A 23,278-nucleotide genomic window follows, 5' to 3' on the forward strand; every position below is an offset into this window, starting at 1 on the left:
AAGTATACGGACACGTAGCTGAAAATGACTTAAAAGTTCGTGGCGCCTTTCATCGGTAAAGCTGGAATTCAATACAGTGTTGGCCCACCCTTAGCCCTGATGACAGCTTCTACCCTTCGCAGGCGTATTTTCATTCAGGTGTTGGAAGGTTTCTTTGGGAATGGCAGCCCTTTCTTGACGGAGTGCTGCACTGAGGAAAGGTATCGATGTCGGTCGGTGAGCCCTAGCACGAAGAAGTCGTTCCAAGACATCCCAGAGGTGTTCTATAGGATTCAGGTGAGGACTCTGTGCAGGCCAGTCCATTACAGGGATGTTACTGTCGTGTAACCTCTCCGCCACAGGCCTTGCATTATGAACAGGTGCTCGATCGTTTTGAAAGATACAATCGCCATCCCCGAATTGGTCTTCAACAGTGGGAATCAAGAAGGTGCTTAAAACATCAATGTAGGCCTGTGCTGTGATATGCCCAAGCATAACAACAATGAGTTTAAGCCCCCTCCATGAAAACCGGAGTCTTACTATTTGGGGAGCAAAATAACTGATGATGGTCGAAGTAGAGAAGATATAAAATGTAGATTGGCAATGACAAGGAAAGCGTTTTTGAAAAAGAGAAATTTGTTAACATCGAGTATAGATTTAAGTGTCAGGAAGTCGTTTCTGAAAGTATTTGTATGGAGTGTAGCCATGTATGTAAGTGAAACACGAACGATAAATAGTTTAGACAAGAAGAGAATAGAAGCTTTCGAACTGTGGTGCTACAGAAGAATGCTGAAAGTTAGATGGGTAGATCACATAACTGATGGTGAAGTATTGAATGGAATTGGGGAGAAGAGGAGTTTCTGGCGCAACTTGACAAAAAGAAGGGACCGGTTGGTAGGACATGTTCTGAGGCATCAAGGGATCACAAATTTAGTATTGGGGGGCAGCGTGGAGGGTAAAAATCGTAGAGGGAGACCAAGAAATGAATACAGTAAGCAGATTCAGAAAGATGTAGGTTGCGGTAGGTACTGGGAGATGAAGAAGCTTGCACAGGATAGGGTAGCATGGAGAGTTGCATCAAACCAGTCTCTGGGCTGAAGACCACAACAACATTGTGAAGGTGGTTCGATGAACCCACTGCCAGGCACTTAAGTGTGATTCGCAGAGTAGACATGCAGATGTTGATGAACACAGCTCGGCAGAACACTCGGAATCACAAGCTTAGTACAGTGGGCTGCTGCGGATGACAGAGGTGGCGGTAGAGCAGCAGGTGGCGGTGTGGACTGACCTGGCTAGCCGCTGCCGCTGCCGCTGCCGCCTCTCGGCGGCTGTCTGCTCCAGCCAGAAGCCGCCGGGCCTGCAGAGGGCGGCCGCGTCCGCGGGCTCTTCGGCGCCGGAGGAGTGTACGCTGCCCATCGCGGCTCTCGGCTCTGTCTGCCGTCTGCCGTGTGCTGCGTGCCGCGCGCTCTCAGCCGCAGGCTGTCCGGCGAGCGGGAGGGGGAATGTGGGCCGACACAGCCCGTGAGCGTGCAGCAGCTGTGCAGCGGGACCTGCCCACCTGTGCTGTGTACAGGAAAGCTACACACACACACACACACACACACACACACACACTCCGCACCGCACTGTGCGTCGCCTTTCATCCGACGCCCCATTTAACTCGGCCGGTTGTACACTGGTGTCCAAAATTAAAGCAACAGCCGCAATTTATAACCAGGTTATAGTAAAGTAGAAACAACACAGAACGTAAACGACTGCATCGTACCTTCCGCGTGCGAGTCGCAACCTCCCATAGTTCCTCCCGAGTTCAGGAGAACGGGGTACCACAGGGATCTGTCCTAAGTGTCTGCCTGTTTTTAATTGCAATTAACGGGTTCGCTGCGGCGGTACGAACGTCTGTCTCAGCTTCCTTGTATGCTGACGACTTCTGCCTGTACTATAGCTCCATTGGCATTGCAGCTGCTGAACGTCAGCTGCAGGGCGCTATCCGCAAGGCGCACTCTTGGGCTGTCGCGCATGGCTTCCAGTTTTCGGCTGCCAAGACCTGCGTTATGCATTTCTGCCGCTGACGAACAGTTCACCCTGGGCCGCGGCTTTATCTTGCTGGCGAACTTCTAGCTGTGGTGGAGACACATCGGTTTTTGGGCCTTGTTTTTGATGCTCGGTTGACTTGGCTCCCACATATTCGGCAGCTTAAACAGATGTTTTGGCGGCGTCTTAATGCTCTGTGATGCTTGAGCCACACCAGCTGGGGCGGCGACCGATCTACCCTCTTACGGCTCTACCAGGCGTTAATCCAGTCCAGTCTGAATTATGGGAGCATGGCTTATGGTTCAGCATCCCCTTCTGCGTTGCGGGTGCTGGACCCAATCCTTCACAGCGGGATCCGACTTGCCACTGGTGCTTTCCGGACCAGCCCTGTGGACAGCATACTTGTGGAGGCAGGTGTCCCTCCACTGCGGTTACGGCGCCAACGTTTACTGGCCGCCTATGCTGCACATGTTTGTAGCTTGCCCGGGTATCCTAATTATCGTCTTCTGTTCCCACAGTCGGTCGTCCACCTCCCTGAACGTTGGCCCAGGTGGGGTTGTACGATCGCGGTCCGCGTCAGAGAGCTTCTCTCAGGGCTTGGGGTTTTCCCTCTTCCACTTCCTTTCCGGGCCCCTCTGCGTACACCCCCGTGGTGTGTGCCTCGCCCACGCCTTCGGCTCGAATTGGCACAGGGCCCGAAGGACTCAGTCCCTCCGGAGGCCTTCCGCCGCCGCTTTCTTTCCCTTCTTGCCACGTATCTGGCGTTGTTTACACTGACGATTCGATGGTTGCTGGTCGTGTCGGTTATGCTCTGACTCTAGGGAACCACTACAAACAACATTCATTGCCAGCTGGCTGCAGCGTTTTCACTGCCGAGCTGGTCGCCGTCTTTCGTTGCCCTAGAGTATATCCGCTCCTGCTCAGGTGAGTCCTTCGTTATCTGTAGCGACTCCCTGAGCAGTTTACGAGCTGTCGGTCAGTGCTTCCCTCGCTCTCGTCTGGTGATGGCTGTCCAGGAGTCCCTCCATACTCATGCCCGTTGCGGCCGCTCTGTGCTCTTTGTGTGGACCCCGGGCCATGTTGGGATACCCGGCAATGAACATGTTGACAGCCTGGCCAAACAGGCCACCAGTAAACTATCTCTGGAAATTGGCCTCCCGGAGACTGATTTGCGAGCGATCTTACACCGCAAAGTTTTCCAACTTTGGGACACTGAATGGCGCAACCTGACCACGCCATACAAACTCCGTCCTATCAAGGACACGACGACTGTGTGGCGGTCATCCATGCGGGTCTCTCGCAAGGAGTCTGTTATCCTCTGCCGGCTGCGCATTGGGCACACTCGGCTGACGCACGGCCACCTATTGCGACGTGAGGATCCACCTCTATGTCGCTGCGGATCCGTTTTGACGGTGGTCCGCATTTTGTTGGAGTGCCCCCTTTTAGCTGTGCTCAGGCAGACGTTCGTGATGCCTGACACGCTCCCTGCCCTTTTAACAAATGACACTGCCATGGAAGGCTTAGTTTTGCGTTTTATTCGGGCAGTTTTTTTTATCACGTAATCTGAGTGTTAGTTATGTTTTTTGTTTTGAGCCTGCCCTTTGGCCTACGATTTTAGACTGAGTTTTAGTTTGTTTCTCGGTGGTTGGCTTTTCCTTTTTTATCTCTATGGTCGGCCAACCACTGTCACACTCTGTGTGATTTTAATTCGTTTTATCTGATCTCTGTCTGCGTCTTTCTTGTCCTGTGTCGTCTGTTGTCGTCTCCATTCTTCGTTTTTACTCTGTGTGATTGTTTGCAGTTCTGGAAGAAGGGATCGATGACCATCGCAGTCTGGTCCCTTCAATCTCACAAACCAACCGTAAACAACTGCAACGTGCATAGCGGCAGACAAAAATGTTCTTCCTTTTTTCTAACTTAACGGATTTACACGCACACACTCCGACAACTGGTTAATGTGCTCAGTATGGTGTGTGACCACCTGTGGCAGCAATACCGGCCTGACAAACGGCGAGGCGAGCTGTGAATGGTGTCATCAGTCTCATGTTGAGCCAATAACTCCCATTCTTCCTGCAGCGCTGCTCGCCAAGTCTCAGGGAGTGGTTGATGGATGCCGACGCGATGCAACCCGTTTCCCTTCTGCATCTCACAAGGGAAGGCCTCAGACACGGCCAACCGATTCGGCTCAAATTTGGCAGGTCGCCTGTGTACAACCTAAAACGAAGGGTCCGAAAATGCATACTTATTCAGAAATCGAAGTAAGAAACTTTTACAACTGCCGCTTCTGCACCCACATGGTAAACGCTTTTCGCCGACAGCACAGATAGCGCAACGGCCAGGGTAACTGGCTGGAAATCGGAAAACCCGGGTTCGAATCTCGAAGGAACGTAGCGGATGTTATTCTTTTCGTTTGTATTTTTCCATATCTCAGTTTATAGGGATAGGAAGGTTAATAAGGTAAGTAAATCAATAAGGAATGATAATAAACTTACCTTATTGACCCTAGATAGAACTGGAGGTCATCAACGTAGATGTAGTATTTGCAGTAAGACAAAACTGATGGCACATCATTGATATCGTACCAGTGTAGCCGCATGCACGTCATTCGTAGGAATTAGCCTTGTGTAAAGTTACGCTGAAGAGCCAAAGAAACTGGTACACTTGCTTATATTGCGTAGGGCTCCCGCAGGCACGCGGAAGTGCCGCAACACGACGTGGCATAGAACTGACTAATGTCTGAAGTAGTACGGAGGGAATTGACACCATGAATTCTGCAAGGCTGTCCATAAATCCGCAAGAGTATGAGCGGGTGGATGGAGCCACTCTGTAGCATACAGTAAAGGCTTTCAGGACCGGACGTTTCAGCTGCCGAGAATTCTTCCGGGTTGTATGACCGTGGTCCATGGAACTCTTCAATCCCTGACATTTCGTCCAAAGCTGTGTTGGACATCTTTGGAAGTGCTCCTGGTTGTGCTGTGCAGTCGACAGCTTTGGACGAAATGTCAGGTATTGAAGAGTTCCATGGACCACGGTCATGCAACCCGGAAGAATTCTCGGCACTGTGTAGCAGTTCTGGACGGGTGGGGTGTCGCACTGTCCTGCTGGAATTTCCCAAGTCCGTCGGAATGCACAGTGGACATGAAAGGATGCAGGTGATCAGATAGGATGCTTATGTAGTTGTCACCCGTGAAAGTCGTATCTAGACGTATAGGGGTCCCATATCACTCCAACTGCACACGACCCACACCATTACAGAGCCTCCACCAGCTTGAACAGTCCCCTGCTGACATGCAGGATTCATGAATTCATGAGGTTGTCTCCATACCCGTACAAGTCCATCCGCTCGATACAATTTGAAACGAAACTCGTCCGACCAGGCAACATGTTTCCGGTCATCAACAGTGCAATGTAGGTGTTGACAGGCCCAGATGAGGCCTAAAGCTTTGTGTCGTGCACTTGCGAATGGTGCAGGAGTGGGCCTTCGACTCCGAATGCCCATATCGATGATGCTTCGTAGAATGGTTCACACGCTGACACTTGTTGATGGCCCGGCACTGAAATCTGCAGCAATTTGCGGAAGGGCTGTACTTCTGTCACGTTGAACGATTCTCTTCAGTTGTAATTGGTCTTGCACGATCTTTTTCCGGCCGCAGCGATGTCGGAGATTTGAAGTCTTACTGGATTCCTGATATTCACGCTACACTCGTGAAATTGTCGTACGGGAAACTCCCCACTTCATCGCTGTGTCCCATCGCTCGTGCGCCAACTATAACACGACGTTCAGACTCACTTAAATCTTCATAACCTGCCATTGTAGCAGTAGTGACCGATTTAACAACTGCGCCAGACACTTGTTGTCTTATGTAGGCGTTGCCGACCGCATCGCCATATTGTGCCTGTTTATATATCTCTGTATTTGAAGCCTAATGTCTATACCAGTTTCTTTGGCGCTTCATTGTATAAACTGGTATAGCGTAGAAACGAGTTTAGATAGGACATTGCCGCGCGGGGTAGCCGCGCGGTCTGGGGCGTCTTGTCACGGACCGCGCCGCTCACCCCGTCGGAGGTTCGAGTCCTCCCTCGGGCATGGGTGTGGATGTTGTCCATAGCGTAAGTTAAGTTCGATTAAGTAGTGTGTAACCTTAGGGACCGAGGACCCAAGCAGTTTGGTCCCATAAGATCTTACCACAAATTTAATTTTTTTTCTAGGTAGGACATTGTTTAGGTTTCATTGTACGGAACGTGCGGATCACTACTAGGAACAAAGTGGGGCAATAAAAGTATTTGTGGGAATATAAGTGAAAATCAGTATGAAATTGAAAATTATAAAATAATGCCCAGTGAAGAGGGAAGAATCCGAGAGCTACGGCAGCGTCAGAAAGGACATGAAGAAGACTGTGGAAAGCAGTTACGTAGCGGGTCGATCGGGCATACGCGGATAGCGGCAGTCCAAACGTATACAGATCATTTGTATGGGACGTTGGAAGGCAACACAGAATACAGCGATAATATAGACATAAGTGGCAACGTGATAGCGCCAGAGGAGACTACCCGACCACGATATTATTGGCACTTGTGTCGTCGTCGTCGTCGTCGTCGTCGTCGTCGTCGTCGTCCCCCCTCCCCCTCCCCCCCCCCCCCCCACTTGTCTGCTATTGGAAATACGCGATGACGTTGCAGTAAACAAATACGTTGGTAACTAAGGAAAATGCATCGCGTTGTGAATGATTTCAAGACAGCTGTGCATCTACTATTCTACTGTCGAGTGGGTCAGTGTGTCACCGTGCTCTCACTCCCAGTGGCAATAATATTGTGGTAGACTAATACGTATCGTGGCCACTAAATATCGTCGTGTTGTCAAGCGACGCTGACACGTCGGGCATCAGTGCTCGTATATCGATGGAGCGTGCTACGGTAGACGTTGATGTTATTGATAGTTAACTTACATTTTCACAAGTTTAGTCGTAGACCCGAATCTTCGAGTTCGATTTGTAAGATGCTAAACCTGGTTTTTACTTCTGTATGTTCTTGAAGGATGGACAGCAAGTATGCCAATAGCAATGAAGGTCGAGGCCTTTGAAATATCGATGTACCTCAGAATGCTGTAGAAATCAAGAATAACACCGAAATATTGCGAAGAAACACGAACAGCGAGAAATATTAACAACGTTTAAACGAAGAAAAACTGTATTACGGAACGCCGGCCCGGTTGGCCGAGCGGTTCTACATCTACATCTACATTTATACTCCGCAAGCCACCCAACGGTGTGTGGCGGAGGGCACTTTACGTGCCACTGTCATTACCTCCCTTTCCTGTTCCAGTCGCGTATGGTTCGCGGGAAGAACGACTGTCTGAAAGCCTCCGTGCGCGCTCTAATCTCTCTAATTTTACATTCGTGATCTCCTCGGGAGGTATAAGTAGGGGGAAGCAATATATTCGATACCTCATCCAGAAACGCACCCTCTCGAAACCTGGCGAGCAAGCTACACCGCGATGCAGAGCGCCTCTCTTGCATAGTCTGCCACTTGAGTTTATTAAACATCTCCGTAACGCTATCACGGTTACCAAATAACCCGGTGACGAAGCGCGCCGCTCTTCTTTGGATCTTCTCTATCTCCTCCGTCAAACCGATCTGGTACGGATCCCACACTGATGAGCAATACCCAAGTATAGGTCGAACGAGTGTTTTGTAAGCCACCTCCTTTGTTGATGGACTACATTTTCTAAGCACTCTCCCAATGAATCTCAGCCTGGTACCCGCCTTACCAACAATTAATTTTATATGATCATTCCACTTCAAATCGTTCCGCACGCATACTCCCAGATATTTTACAGAAGTAACTGCTACGAGTGTTTGTTCCGCTATCATATAATCATACAATAAAGGATCCTTCTTTCTATGTATTCGCAATACATTACATTTGTCTATGTTAAGGGTCAGTTGCCACTCCCTGCACCAAGTGCCTATCCGCTGCAGATCTTCCTGTATTTCGCTACAATTTTCTAATGCTGCAACTTCTCTGTATACTACAGCATCATCCGCGAAAAGACGCTACAGTCTGGAACCGCGCGACCACTACGGTCGCAGGTTCGAATCCTGCCTCGGGCATGGATGTGTGTGATGTCCTTAGGTTAGTTAGGGGACTGATGACCTCAGAAGTTAAGTCCCATAGTGTTCAGAGCTATTTTTTTTGTATTACGGAACACCAAATATGTGCTTCTACAGTGCATGATAGAAGGGAATATCGAGGACAAAAGCGAAAAGGGCGAACAAAGCCATGGACAGTGTTGCCAAGTGCAGACCAATCACTTCATACTGCAGTTCATAGAATAAAGATGCGTCGTATGGTCGACAACATTCTTTAATGGTTAGGCCGGTATTACACTATCAAATTTCTTTGTCAAAGATATTTGATGGTGTAATAGGAACTTTGTCAAATGTCGTCCAATATTTGATTAGTGCCTCGCTGTAGATTTGATCAAAGAAATCTCTTGTTTTCTGTTCACTGCAATGTGACATGTTACCACATGGGGCGCTATCATTGCTGCAGCGTTCTGTCGTCTGTAGTGTTTTTATAAACATTGCCGGTAAATACAGTTGGCGTGTGCCGACAACTGCAAAATTAATAGAGATGTGTGAAGCTGATGAGGCGCTTTACAACGTGAGGCACGCTGAATACAAAAATAGATTAAGAAGATCGTAGACCTGACCTGACGTAACCTAACCTAACCGAACATAACATAACATAACCCTCTCCTGTAGCAATGAATCGGAGTGTTACAGTGAGTCTGTCTTCTGAAGATGAAGCAGTTCTTAAGTGAATATTGTGCATTGTGATATGAGGATACACTTCACTGAGCACATACAGAAATGTATGCTCATCCATTCTTAAGTAATTGATGTACGACTTGACTTTTTCCACTGTAAGCTCACGTAACAAGTTTTGTTGAATGCTTTTATCGTGTCGTCGTAAAACCCACGGTTTCACCCAGATTAGATTAGTTTTTCGTTCCAAAGATCCATGCTTAGGAGATCCTCGTGGATGTGGAACATTTCAATTTTTTAAAGCTGAAATAACAATACTAACAGTCTGAACAAATACAATACATCATTTGTTTCTATTAAAAATTACGGCAATGGAGTAGGAGGAGTTGGCCACGAATAAGTCTTTCAGACTCCTTTTAAACTGATCTTTATTTCTAACTAAATTTTTTATGTTTGCTGGCAAATTATTGAAGATGAGTGTTCCTGAGTAGCGGACCCCTTTTTGAACTAAAGTAAGTGCTTTTAAGTCCTTGTGCAGATCATTTTTGTTCCTGGTATTGTATGTATGAACTGAGTTGTTTGTTGGAAAAAGAGATATATTATTTAGGACAAATTTCATTAAGGAGTAAATATACTGAGAGGCAGTAGTTAGTATGCCCAGTTCTTTGAAGAGGTTTCTGCAGGACGTCCGTGTATTTACTTCACAAATAACACACATTACACGCTTTTGGACTCTGAAAACTTTTGTTTGACTTGAAGAGTTACCCCAAAATATTATACCATATGACATTATGGAATGAAAGTAGGCAAAGTATGCAAGCTTTTTCATTTTTATGTTGCCTATGTCTGCTAACACTCGAATTGCAATTACAGTTTTGTTGAGGCGTTTCTGCAGTTCTCTGGTGTGCTCCTCCCAACTGAATTTATTATCAAGTTGTAATCCCAGGAATTTAAGACTGTCAACCTCGTATGTATGGTTCCTTCCCCCCCCCCCCCCCCCCCCACTTCTTTTCCGCATGTGCACACAATGTAATTGCGGTATATGCAACTGCTGCGGTTAATAAGTTGTTGTCAGCCATCTTGACCTTTAATATATTTGACGGAATATTTGATCACATCTTTGATCAAATGTTTGACAAAGAAATTTGATAGTGTAATACCGGCCTTAGGCAAAAGAAGAAGAAAAAGGAGATGGTGGGCTAAGTGCTGGCATCAACACTCGACTCTGCTCACCCGGAACCCATTATACGTGTGTGCAGTGGCCTCCGTCACACCTCACACTGCAAGACACCGCGCACCTGGCAGGACACCGTGCAAACAGTTGCATGCGGTTTTCCACTAGGCGGAACTCATTGGCGCTAATGCGCCGTACGTTTCATTTACATGTAAATGACCGCACGTGTCTGCGCTGCCTCGTTCGGGCCGTGTTTGTCCACGTCCCCTCAGCTCGCTAGTTGCACCCGAACCCCCTCCAGTTCCGGGCGGCCTGTGATTGTTTCCGCCGGACTGAGTTTGGGCACGGCTTTGTGTTGGGCGCTGTGCGCCAAGGCCCGCGTCACACGGAGCAAGTTTTTCCGCAAGTTTGCTTGCGGACACGGACGCCTGTTGGCTGGTAGGGAGCATGGACGGCCAGCTCGGCTGCCGAAGCCGTGACGCGGTGAGAGGTGAGCTGTGCGGCAGGTTGTTTGCGGGCAAAGTGCCCGTTTAATGTGCACGTGTTTGTTGGAATAACAGATACCTTAAAGGTATTTAGGCATAACTCCTCCCTATACGTGTGATGTAAAGCAATAAGGGTGTCTTCACTGTGACGACGTCTGCAGTATTGTAGACAAACTAGACTAAGGGAAATTAACATAAAGCTCAACACAGCATTTTCTAGCAAAGAATAAAAGTGTACAATAAAATCCCAACGAGACTACTAAAACAAAGTTATTTAAAAAGACAGGTAGAAAGTACCTGTTAAGCAGTACACAGTGAAGGATTACGCAGGTAACAGTTCGGGCAACGAATTTCGTATAAAACGTAAAACGAGTCAATGACAATAATAAATCTATAATTCAATGTTGTCTGCTTTTTATTTCGGCATATTTTTTTTCCACAGTTGCAGGTATACAAGTTTTGTTGGTTAAATGCCGTCTTTTTCAACTATAATTGAAGTCCCTAAGACCAAACACGTTTCATTTTATTCTATAGCATCTTCACGGTCACTTTAACAATACGGGGTTTACCTATTACATTTATGTCTGCTTGTACCATGAACACCTTACCGCGACAGAAAAGGACATGATGATACGGTACAAGAAACATCTCCTAAACCTACAAGAGAACATCGAAATTCAAAGAGCAGTAATAGAGGAGAAACATACAATAAATAACCAGACAAACATTCAGCAGCCAGACATTATTTATACAAAAAAAATTACACAAAATAACTAGGACAATTTTGTTCACACACACACACACACACACACACACACACACACACACACACACACACACACAGAGAGAGAGAGAGAGAGAGAGAGAGAGAGAGAGAGAGAGAGAGAGAGACAGAAATAGCAACCACTACCAAAACAAAAGACGAACGCATCCCACAATAGCATAGATACACTGAACACACGAAATGGCGAGAGGACACAGAAGCGTGAATGTATTTATTGCAGTGAAAGAACTGTGTGCTGAAATCTCAGACGTAAATGAGGAAGAACAGGAAGAATAACGTAAACAACAAAAAGCAGCGAGTAACGATAAGAATTAACACAGTTTGTGGTAGTAAGTAAACAGTGTGAACTATTCGTGATCCTGGCAAACAAAAGTGTAAGAGAAAAAAAAAAAACCAGCATTCTTACAGTGACAACTGAAGATGCTTTAAAATAAATCGAAATGCGGATGTATAATGTCACGCCGGCACGGTAGCTCAGCGTGTTCGGTCAGAGGGTTAGCTGCCCTCTGTAATAAAAGAACTGAGTTAATAGATCAACAACGAACTTAAAAGGGTGTCTTAGGACATCCGCTCCGATCAGATTCAACGAACAAAAACGAACAAAATGAGATTAAAAAAAAAAGCGGTTCTAGGCGCTTCAGTCTTGAACCGCGCGACCGCTACTGTCGCAGGTTCGAATCCTGCCTCGCGCATGGATGTGTGTAATGTCCTTAGATTAGTTAGGTTTAAGTAGTTCTAAGTTCTAGGGGACTGATGACCTCCGATGTTAAGCCCCATAGTGCTCAGAGCAATTTGAACAATTTTTTTTATATATTTTCACACGAGACTTTCACATTTTTCTTCTTGTTTACAAAACCTTAGACTCAAAGATCTGCAATGTGAAACATCCCATTAGAAAAATTTATGAACTACTGTGCTGATAAACCTCTTACGTTATTTGATTTTCAAACAGCTGAGCAGAACTGAACGTACTCAGACATTTCTCTCTTTACTTATTCTGATCAACACTAAACTGACACACACTATTTTTAGCGCAACGCAATCTGACTTTCAATAATCCCTACTAAAGAATGGACCTGACTGACAATAACCTATACGTTTCATGAACCACTTACCTCACAAAAATCTTTGTTACTCGAACTACTGCAACACGGCGAGCGCCAATACTGCCAGCTAAATAAAAGATTCAAACTACTGAAGGCACTAACTACTGATAGGCACTGTTAGCAAATGAAAGATTTTGATAGAGAACAAACAACGTATTTACCTTAATAATATCCAAAAGTAATCATATACACTCCTGGAAATTGAAATAAGAACACCGTGAATTCATTGTCCCAGGAAGGGGAAACTTTATTGACACATTCCTGGGGTCAGATACATCACATGATCACACTGACAGAACCACAGGCACATAGACACAGGCAACAGAGCATACACAATCTCGGCACTAGTACAGTGTATATCCACCTTTCGCAGCAATGCAGGCTGCTATTCTCCCATGGAGACGATCGTAGAGATGTTGGATGTAGTCCTGTGGAACGGCTTGCCATGCCATTTCCACCTGGCGCCTCAGTTGGACCAGCGTTCGTGCTGGACGTGCAGACCGCGTGAGACGACGCTTCATCCAGTCCCAAACATGCTCAATGGGGGACAGATCCGGAGATCTTGCTGGCCAGGGTAGTTGACTTACACCTTCTAGAGCACGTTGGGTGGCACGGGATACATGCGGACGTGCATTGTCCTGTTGGAACAGCAAGTTCCCTTGCCGGTCTAGGAATGGTAGAACGATGGGTTCGATGACGGTTTGGATGTACCGTGCACTATTCAGTGTCCCCTCGACGATCACCAGTGGTGTACGGCCAGTGTAGGAGATCGCTCCCCACACCATGATGCCGGGTGTTGGCCCTGTGTGCCTCGGTCGTATGCAGTCCTGCTTGTGGCGCTCACCTGCACGGCGCCAAACACGCATACGACCATCATTGGCACCAAGGCAGAAGCGACTCTCATCGCTGAAGACGACACGTCTCCATTCGTCCCTCCATTCACGCCTGTCGCGACACCACTGGAGGCGGGCTGCACGATGTTGGGGCGTGAGCGGAAGACGGCCTAACGGTGTGCGGGACCGTAGCCCAGCTTCATGGAGACGGTTGCGAATGGTCCTCGCCGATACCCCAGGAGCAACAGTGTCCCTAATTTGCTGGGAAGTGGCGGTGCGGTCCCCTACGGCACTGCGTAGGATCCTACGGTCTTGGCGTGCATCCGTGCGTCGCTGCGGTCCGGTCCCAGGTCGACGGGCACGTGCACCTTCCGCCGACCACTGGCGACAACATCGATGTACTGTGGAGACCTCACGCCCCACGTGTTGAGCAATTCGGCGGTACGTCCACCCGGCCTCCCGCATGCCCACTATACGCCCTCGCTCAAAGTCCGTCAACAGCACATACGGTTCACGTCCACGCTGTCGCGGCATGCTACCAGTGTTAAAGACTGCGATGGAGCTCCGTATGCCACGGCAAACTGGCTGACACGGACGGCGGCGGTGCACAAATGCTGCGCAGCTAGCGCCATTCGACGGCCAACACCGCGGTTCCTGGTGTGTCCGCTGTGCCGTGCGTGTGATCATTGCTTGTACAGCCCTCTCGCAGTGTCCGGAGCAAGTATGGTGGGTCTGACACACCGGTGTCAATGTGTTCTTTTTTCCATTTCCAGGAGTGTATATCAGTTCATGATTACAGTATTACAAATTTACTCTTTCTGGTGGACACACGTCCAGATCGTTCACTCTCAGGATTCTGCCATCTCTCCCCCCACATCCACCACTGCTGGCGGCTCACCTCCAACTGCGCAACGCTACGCACTGTTCACATCCAACTGTCCAACACTACAATAGCAATATTCCAACAATGCAAATCAGCCACAGACTGCACACAGCACAGTCAGTGATTTTCATACAGAGCGCTACGTGGCATTACCGACATAAAAACCTAAACAGCCTACTTACAAATGTACAGGGTGTGTCAAAAAGAATCATCCGATTTGGCATGTCTATATTTCTGAAACTAATAAATATGTACAATGAATTTTGTTTTTTGGATGAACGGCATACTCAAAAAGTTTTTTTTTTCATTCCTTTTCATAGGTGTTCAATATTCCTCCCTTGAGATGAACGGCATATGTCAGTGCAGTATTCAAATTTTTCCCGCCACTGCAGCGAGCATGTTATGGCTTCCACAGCTGCTGTTATGAGATGCCTCAGTTCATTCATTGTTGTTGGTAACGGAGGCACACAAACAGAGACTTTTATAAACCCCCACAAGAAATAATCACGCTACAGTCAGGTCCGGTGTCCTTGGAGGCCAGTAATGTAAAGCTGAATCATTTGGTCCAGTGCGAGCGACCCACCGTTCAGTAATCCTCTGATTTAAAAAGTCCGGCGCTTCCAGATGTCAGTGTGGCGGTGCCCCACCCTCCTGTTAAATGAAGTCGTTTAAATCAGTCTCCAACTATGGGAAAAGAAAGTTCTCAAGCATATCGAGATGTGTGCTTCCTGTAACAGTGTTCTCGGCAAAGAAAAATGGACCATACACCTTTTCCCGTGAAACTGCACAAAACGCATTAAAGTTTGGAGAGTGTCTCATGTTGTCCAACTTCATGTGGTTGTTCCGTACCCCATATTCTCACATTATGACGGTTCACCTTTCCAAATGGTTCAAATCGCTCTGAACTCTATGGGACTTAACAGCTGAGGTCATCAGTCCCCTAGAACTTAGAACTACTTAAACCTAACTAACCTAAGGACATCACACACATCCATGCCCGAGGCAGGATTCAAACCTGCGACCGTAGCAGTCGCGCGGTTCCGGACTGAAGCGCCTAGAACCGCTCGGCCACCGGTGCCGGCTCACCTTTCCATTTAAATGGAATGTTGCCTCGTCACTAAACACTAAGCATGGAAGAAAACTGTTACCCTCTGTTTTGCCAAGAACGAAATTACAGAAATCCACACGTTGTTGTTTGTCACCTTCTCGAAGAGCTTGCAGTAGCTGAATTTTGTATGGTTTCATGTGTAAACGTGGACGCAACACATGCGAGACGGACATCGGGGGCATGCTGAGCTGTCGAGCTGTATATCGAACGGATTTCTGCGGACTCCTTGTGAAACTATGGCGGATGCATTCGACGTCTGTGTCAGACACTCGGGGACGGCCCGGCGATTTGCCTTTACACAAACAACCTGTTTCTCGGAATTATTCATGCCAGCATCTTATGCTCCACACCATACCTAGTGCGGAAGTCACGCGAAACAGTTATTAGTGACCCGCACTGCGGAAAACATAGAAGAAAAAACGCTTTCTGTTATCCTGACACCATTTGACTAGAACTGAAGTGGGCGCGCACTGCTGCTACCTGGCGGGAACCGTGTGAAACTCGAGAGTTTGTTATTTGCAACAGTACGTTGTTCACGCACATATCTCAAATAACGTAATAGTTATAATTTCCTTAAATCGGATGATTCTTTTTGATACACCCTGTATAATATTAACAACTTATGCTCTATCTGATCTGAGCATCTCCCCCGCCTATAGAGGGATATTGACGAACCACACTTGTAAGTATGTAAGTGCCTGTATATATGAATATGTTACTTTGTTGTTCTTAAATTGTAATACCATGGCATGTCCAATATCCTTGGAAAAGTGATGTACGGATGAATGAAACTACTAAGTACTAGTAGTAGTAGTAGTAGTAGTAGACCACGTTTAAACAAATTTCAAGGGACCGAGAAATATCCAATTCGGTTAAACGAAGTTTCAGTTAACGTGTTTTCTTGTAAAAATATGCAACTATTGAGTTCACTTTTCTCTTTACATGTTATTGCGCTTCATTGAGACGATTATTTCTTGATCGAATGCCTCTAGACGGGTGGTGGTCATAGCTGATAATAAGACCTATGTGCGGAAGTTCCAGGTCTTCGAACTGATGTGTCGAGCAGTGATCCAAAGTTAGCAAAATATTTCTCTTCCTCTCACCTATTTGTTGTTGAACCTTCAAGAACCAGCAATGGAAGAGTGATTTGGTCATCCAAGCTTTATTGTTATTTTTGTAGTGGCATGGCAGACTGAAGTTTCGTACTTCCAATCAGTAATGGTTTGAGCATCTCAGAACCGTCTGAATTACAACCCAAGACGACCGATTCTCTCCCTGCTGCAGTTTCCTCCATGACATGTTTCGCCCTTGAAATGTGGTGTTCCTTTTTTTTTTTTTTTTCGGGCATCAAGTTACAGAAAACGCTGGTTTTATCCATATTAAATACATCTATTCCGTGATGCATGTGAGAGACATGGGACTGAAATTGCCGCACCCACTCATTGACATCTTTATCATTTATGTGCGTCCTCACAGAAACAGACAATAGTGATTTTATGGCTCTTCTGAAAAGAACCATAGCCAGTCCACAGAACACACAAACCCAGAAATTCCCTTTTTCTGGGTGATTTCACGAGCCTTTTCTTGAAGTGTAACAGGATTTGCTGTGAGCGCATGTATTAGAACCACTGAAATTGCAAATCCTCCATTTGTTCATGTCTAGCTGTCCTCAAGCGCCAGATTTGTCTGTATTTTCTTTCTTGCACTTATTGTCGATAAGAGAGCAGACTTAGGAATCTGAAAATGTTCTGCGACCAGTGTTTTAGTCTTCTGCCCACTGTCGACCATAATGCAAAATTTGTGGCTTCTGTTTTAGCGTGGGAGCAGGATAAGCTCTTTCCTATTTCGGCGGCATATTGCGAGTAATGGAGCGAAAGGGAAAAAAACACAATCACCATTCACAAACAGAGACAGGGAACGCTCTGGATTGTTACGTGTCGCGCGCAGTGTGCGTCTCTTGATCAACCCGTCTCTTCCCTCACCCTTGGATGTTAGGCCGAAGCAAGCGATCAAGCTATTATTGCGAAATTACACTACAGTACATTATTGAGAAAAAAATTGGAAATTCATAACGGAAAATACCGTAGTGCCAGCACTACATGTGTACATACATTATGTGATCAAAAGTATCCGGACGCCCCCAAGAACATACGTTTTTCATATTAGGTGCATTGTGCTGCCACCTACTGCCAGGTACTCCATATCAGCGACCTCAGTAGTCATTAGACATCGTGAGAGAGCAGAATGGGGCGCTCCGCGGAACTCATGGACTTCGAACGTGGCCAGGTGATTGGGTGTCACTTGTGTCATATGTCTGTAGGCGAGACTTCCACACTCCTAAATATCCCTGGGTCCACTGTTTCCGATGTGGTAGTGAAGTGGAAACGTGAAGGGACACGTACAGCACAAAAGCGTACAGGTCGACCTCGTCTGTTTACTGACAGCGACCGCCGACAGTTGAAGAGGGTCGTAATGTGTAATAGGCAGACATCTATCCAGACCATCACACAGGAATTCCAAAGTGTATCAGGATCCACTGCAAGTACTATGACAGTTATGCGGGAGGTAAGAAAACTTGGTTTTCATGGTCGAGCGGCTGCTCACAGGCCACACATCACGCTGGTAAATGCCGAATGGCGCCTCGCTTGGTGTAAGAGGCGTAAACCTTGGACGACTGAACAGTGGTTGGCACTGAGCACTATGGGACTTAACATCTGTGGTCATCAGTCCCCTAGAACTTAGATCTACTTAAACCTAACTAACCTAATGACATCACACACATCCATGCCCGAGGCAGGATTCGAACCTGCGACCGTAGCAGTCGCGCGGTTCCGGACTGCGCGCCTAGAACCGCTAGACCACCGCAGCCGGCTGACTGAACAGTGGAAAAACGTTGTGTGGAGGGACGAATCACGGTGCACAATGTGGCGCTCCGATGGCAGGGTGTGGGTTTGGTGAGCGTCATCTGCCAGCGTTTGTAGTGCCAACAGTAAAATTCGGAGGCGGTGGTGTTATGGTGTGGTCGTGTTTATCATGGAGGGGGCGTGTACTCCTTGTTGTTTTGCGTGGCAAATCACAGGCCTACATTGATGTTTTAAGCACCTTCTTGCTTCCCACTGTTGAAGAGCAATTCGTCGTTGGCGACTGCATCTTTCAACACGATCGAGAACCTGTTCATAATGCACGACCAGTGGCGGAGTGGTTACATGACAATAACATTCCTGTAATGGAGTGGCCTGCACAGAGTCTGACCTGCATCCTATAGAACACCTTTGGGATGTTTTGGAATGCTGACTTCATGCCAGACCCCACCGACTGACATCGATACCTCTCCTCAGTGCAGAACTCCGTGAAGACTGGGCTGCCATTCCCCAAGGAACCTTCCAGCACTTGACCGAGCGTATGCCTGCGAGAGTGGAAGCGGTCATCAAGGCTAAGGGTGGGCCAACACCATATTGAATTCCAGCATTACCAATGGAGGGCGCCACGAACTTGTGAGTCATTTCAGCCAGGTGTCCGGATACTTTTGATTACATAGTATATCTTTTTAAGTTTAAAAGAAAAGTGAGATACGGAATTTGTGAGGTGGGGACTAATTTTTTTTAGTTTGTAAGACAAATTATCCGAAATTTTGTTTAAGGGGTAGATTTATCGATGCAATTCGGCAGGAACCGTACAGCTGGTATGGGTTATAACCGAGTTTTCGATTTATCCGATTCCGAAATAACGAGGGCCTACTGTGGTGGTAGTCAGATTGTCACTAAAATAGAGTGAACTGTCATTAATAAAAAAAAAGATCAGAATAAACGGAAGGATTTACACTTGTCGGGAACTTCGCATGTTTTGCGGGTGATAGCTGCGGTGCTGTTTCCCCAGGAGATTTATCTGAGTGCGACCTGCTTTGGCCAATCAGAAATCATTTCGGCGTCCCATGGCGCAAGCTGCAACGTGGAGCCTCACTTCAAGTGCTAGGACTTAATCTACTACTACTACTACTACTACTACTAATAATAATAATAATAATAATAATAATGGAACAGACAAATGTAAGAAAAATAGCATAGTCAAGGGAAAACACACTAAACAAGAAGATTACTTATTGGATAACCACAGCGACTGCATAGAAGCGATGGAAAAAACAGATGCCTATAAATATCTAGGATACAGACAAAAAATAGGAATAGATAATACAAATATTAAAGAAGAACTAAAAGAAAAATATAGACAAAGACTAACAAAAATACTGAAAACAGAATTGACAGCAAGAAACAAGACAAAAGCTATAAATACTTATGCTATACCAATATTGAACTACTCATTTGGAGCAGTGAAATGGAGTAACACAGACCTAGAAGCACTCAATACACTTACACGATCACAATGCCACAAATATAGAATACATCACATACATTCAGCAACAGAAAGATTCACATTAAGCAGAAAGGAAGGAGGAAGGGGATTTATCGACATAAAAAAACCTACATTATGGACAGGTAGACAATTTAAGAAAATTCTTTATAGAACGAGCAGAAACTAGAAAAATACACAAAGCAATCACTCATATAAATACATCGGCTACACCACTGCAATTTCATAACCACTTCTACAACCCTTTAGATCACATAACATCAACAGATACAAAGGAAGTAAATTGGAAAAAGAAAACACTACATGGCAAGCACATGTCTCATCTAACACTGCCACACATCGATCAAGACGCATCCAACACATGGCTAAGAAAAGGGAATATATTCAGTGAGACGGAAGGATTCATGATTGCAGTACAGGATCAAACAATAAACACCAGATATTACAGCAGGCATATTATTAAAGATCCCAATACCACAACAGATAAATGCAGACTTTGCAAACAACAAATAGAAACAGTAGATCACATCACAAGCGGATGTACAATACTAGCAAATACAGAATACACCAGGAGACATGACAATGTAGCAAAAATAATACAACAACTTGCTATACAACATAAACTAATAAAACAACACGTTCCCACATACAAGTATGCACCACAAAATGTACTGGAGAATGATGAATACAAATTATACTGGAACAGAACCATTATAACAGATAAAACAACACCACATAACAAACCTGATATCATAATCACCAATAAAAAGAAGAAATCAACACAACTAATCGAAATTTCCATACCCAATACAACAAATATACAGAAGAAAACAGGAGAAAAAATTGAAAAATACATCCAACTGGATGAGGAAGTCAAGGACATGTGGCATCAGGATAAAGTTGACATTATACCAATTATACTATCAACTACAGGAGTCATACAACACGATATCCACCAGTACATCAACGCAATACAGGTACATCCAAACGCATACATATAACTACAGAAATCTGTAATTATTGATACATGTTCAATTCCCCGAAAGTTCCTAAATGCAATGTAACATATACCGTACAGTTGAAAGCAAGTCACGCTTGATCAAGGTCCGCGTCACTTTCCATTTTTAACCAGATATAACGTCTGAGAAAGGAGAGAAATAATAATAATAATAATAATAATAATAATAATAATAATAATAAGTACTGCGACTAGCCCTTACTAATACAAGTCCCTACTACTACTAATGCTACTGCTAGCCATTACTACTACTACTACTAGTAGTGCGTGGATTCAGACCGCTACTGCGAGTGTATCACCACGGGACGTCACGGAAGCCCCGACCCATGGGACTAAAGGAATTATTAAACTTCTGCAGCCTCGCCGGGTCGAGCAATACGAGACAGCTGCTGTGTGACGAGCTAGCATCTGGCTGACGAAACAGCAGCTCACACTCGTTAGTGTACGCCACGGCACAGTTTTATTAGCCCACGTACCACCGAGTTAGTCACGTGCGCGTGAGCTCTACCGTACTGTTGCAGGGATATGTCGACATTTATCTGGCTGTATCTTATGTAGCCGTGCTCTAGAGATAGCGTCAGTTTACTGGTAAGTAAGACGTCCTGGGTCCCGGGTTCGAACCTCACCAATGCTTAAACTTTGAATAAAAATCATCAGCAATGGCGGCCGAAGACTTCCGGCATAAGACGTCACGCTCATTCCGCCAAAGGCCTTGTCAAAGGGGGCGGAGAAGCAAACAGTTCAGGGCTCTCTCTTGGCCTTGGGGTTGGGAAACTACCCCTAAAAGGCGGAATAACCCGCAGTGATAAAAGGCAGGAGGATGCGGAAGGCTACTGAAACCACTGCATTAAAGACGCATCACATGTACCCACAAGACATGTGGCATGTAACTGAGAGTGTGTCATGATGGTCTCCCGTTGCAAAAGCTTCCGGACTAGTTCCCCACTCGGATCTCAGGGAGGGGACTGCCACGGCAGAGGTGACAAGTGAGAAAAAACATGAATAACCAACGAAAGGGTGACGTTCTTCGAATCGGGGCGTAGAAAGTCAGAACTTTGAGCGTGATAAGGATGCTGGAAAGGGAAATGCTAAGGCTCAATCTACACTACTGGCCATTAAAATTGCTACACCAAGGAGAAACGCAGATGATAAACGGGCATTCATTGTACAAAATATATTATACTAGAACTGACATGTGATTACATTTTCGCGCAATTTGGGTGCATAGATCCTGAGAAATCAGTACCCAGAACAACCACCTCTGGCCGTAATAACTGCCTTGATACGCCTCGCCATTGAGTCAAACAGAGCTTGGATGGCGTGTACAGGTACATCTGCCCACGCAGCTTCAACACGATACCACAGTTCATAAAGAGTAGTGACTGGCGTATTGTGACGAGCCAGTTGCTCGGCCACCATTGACCAGACGTTTTCAATTGGTGAGAGGTATGGAGAATGTGCTGGCCCGGGCAGCAGTCGAACATTTTCTGTATCCAGAAAGGCCCGTACAGGACCTGCAACATGCGTTCGTGCATTATCCTGCTGAAATGTAGGGTTTGCCACAGCTCGTGGTCGTGTGGTAGCGTTCTCGCTACGCACGCCCGGGTTCCCGGGTTCTATTCCCGGCGGGTTCAGGGATTTTCTCTGCCTCGTGATGACTGCGTGTTGTGTGATTTCCTTAGGTAAGTTAGGTTTAAGTAGTTCTAAGTTCTAGGGGACTGATGACCATAGATGTTAAGTCCCATAGTGCTCAGAGCCATTTGAACCAAATGTAGGGTTTCGCAGGGATGGAATAAAGGGTAGAGCCACGGGTCGTAACACATCTGAAATATAACGTCCACTGTTCAAAGCCCGTCAATGCGAACAAGAGGTGACCAAGAGGTGTAACCAATGGCACCCCATACCATCACGCCGGGTGATACGCCAGTATGGCGAGGACGAATACACGATTACAATGTGCGTTCACCGCGATGTCGCCAAACAGAACCTGGATTCATCCGAAAAAATGACGTTTTGGCATTCGTGCACCCAGGTTCGTCGTTGAGTACACCATCACAGGCGCTCCTGTCTGCGATGCAGCGTCAAGGGTAACCGCAGCCTTGGTCTCCGAGCTGATAGTCCATGCTGCTGCAAACGTCGTCGAACTGTTCGTGCAGATGGTTGTTGTCTCGCAAACGTCCCCATCTGTTGACTCAGGGATCGAGACGTGGCTGCACGATCCGTTACAGTCATGCGGATAAGGTGCCTGTCATCTCGACTGCTAGTGATACGAGGCCGTTGGCATCCAGCACGACGTTCCGTTTTATTCTCTTGAACCCACCGATTCCATATTCTGCTAACAGTCATTGGATCTCGACCAACGCGAGCAGCAATATCGCGATACGATAAACCGCAATCGCGATAGGCTACAATCCGACCTCTATCAAAGTCGGAAACGTGATGGTACGCATTTCTCCTCCTTACACGAGGCATCAAAACAACGTTTCATCAGGCAACGCCGGTCAACAGCTGTTTGTGTATGAGAAATCATTTGGAAACTTTCCTCATGTCAGCACGTTGTAGGTGTCGCCACCGGCGCCAACCTTGTGTGAATTCTCTGAAAAGCTAATCATTTGCATATCACAGCATCTGCTTCCTGTCGGTTAAATTTCGCGTATGTAGCTCATCATCTTCGTGGTGTAGCAATTTTAATGACCAGTAGTGTAGCTACAGAGGTGCCAGTGAAGTGAAATGGAAAGAAGG

General features: G+C 46.4%; 1 protein-coding gene across 1 annotated transcript in view; it reads left to right on the forward strand.

The window, feature by feature from the left end:
• Positions 1-1,222: 1,222 nt before the first annotated feature.
• The window catches only part of LOC124545920 (calcium uniporter protein, mitochondrial), a 141,859-nt gene continuing 119,803 nt past the window's right edge, over positions 1,223-23,278 (forward strand). The window contains exon 1 of the mRNA XM_047124881.1: positions 1,223-1,382. Coding sequence (XP_046980837.1) covers positions 1,223-1,382 — 160 coding nt within the window. The remainder of the gene's footprint in view (positions 1,383-23,278) is intronic.

The sequence above is a fragment of the Schistocerca americana genome, chromosome 8 (genome assembly GCF_021461395.2).
Source record: "Schistocerca americana isolate TAMUIC-IGC-003095 chromosome 8, iqSchAmer2.1, whole genome shotgun sequence".
Classification (NCBI taxonomy): domain Eukaryota; kingdom Metazoa; phylum Arthropoda; class Insecta; order Orthoptera; family Acrididae; genus Schistocerca; species Schistocerca americana.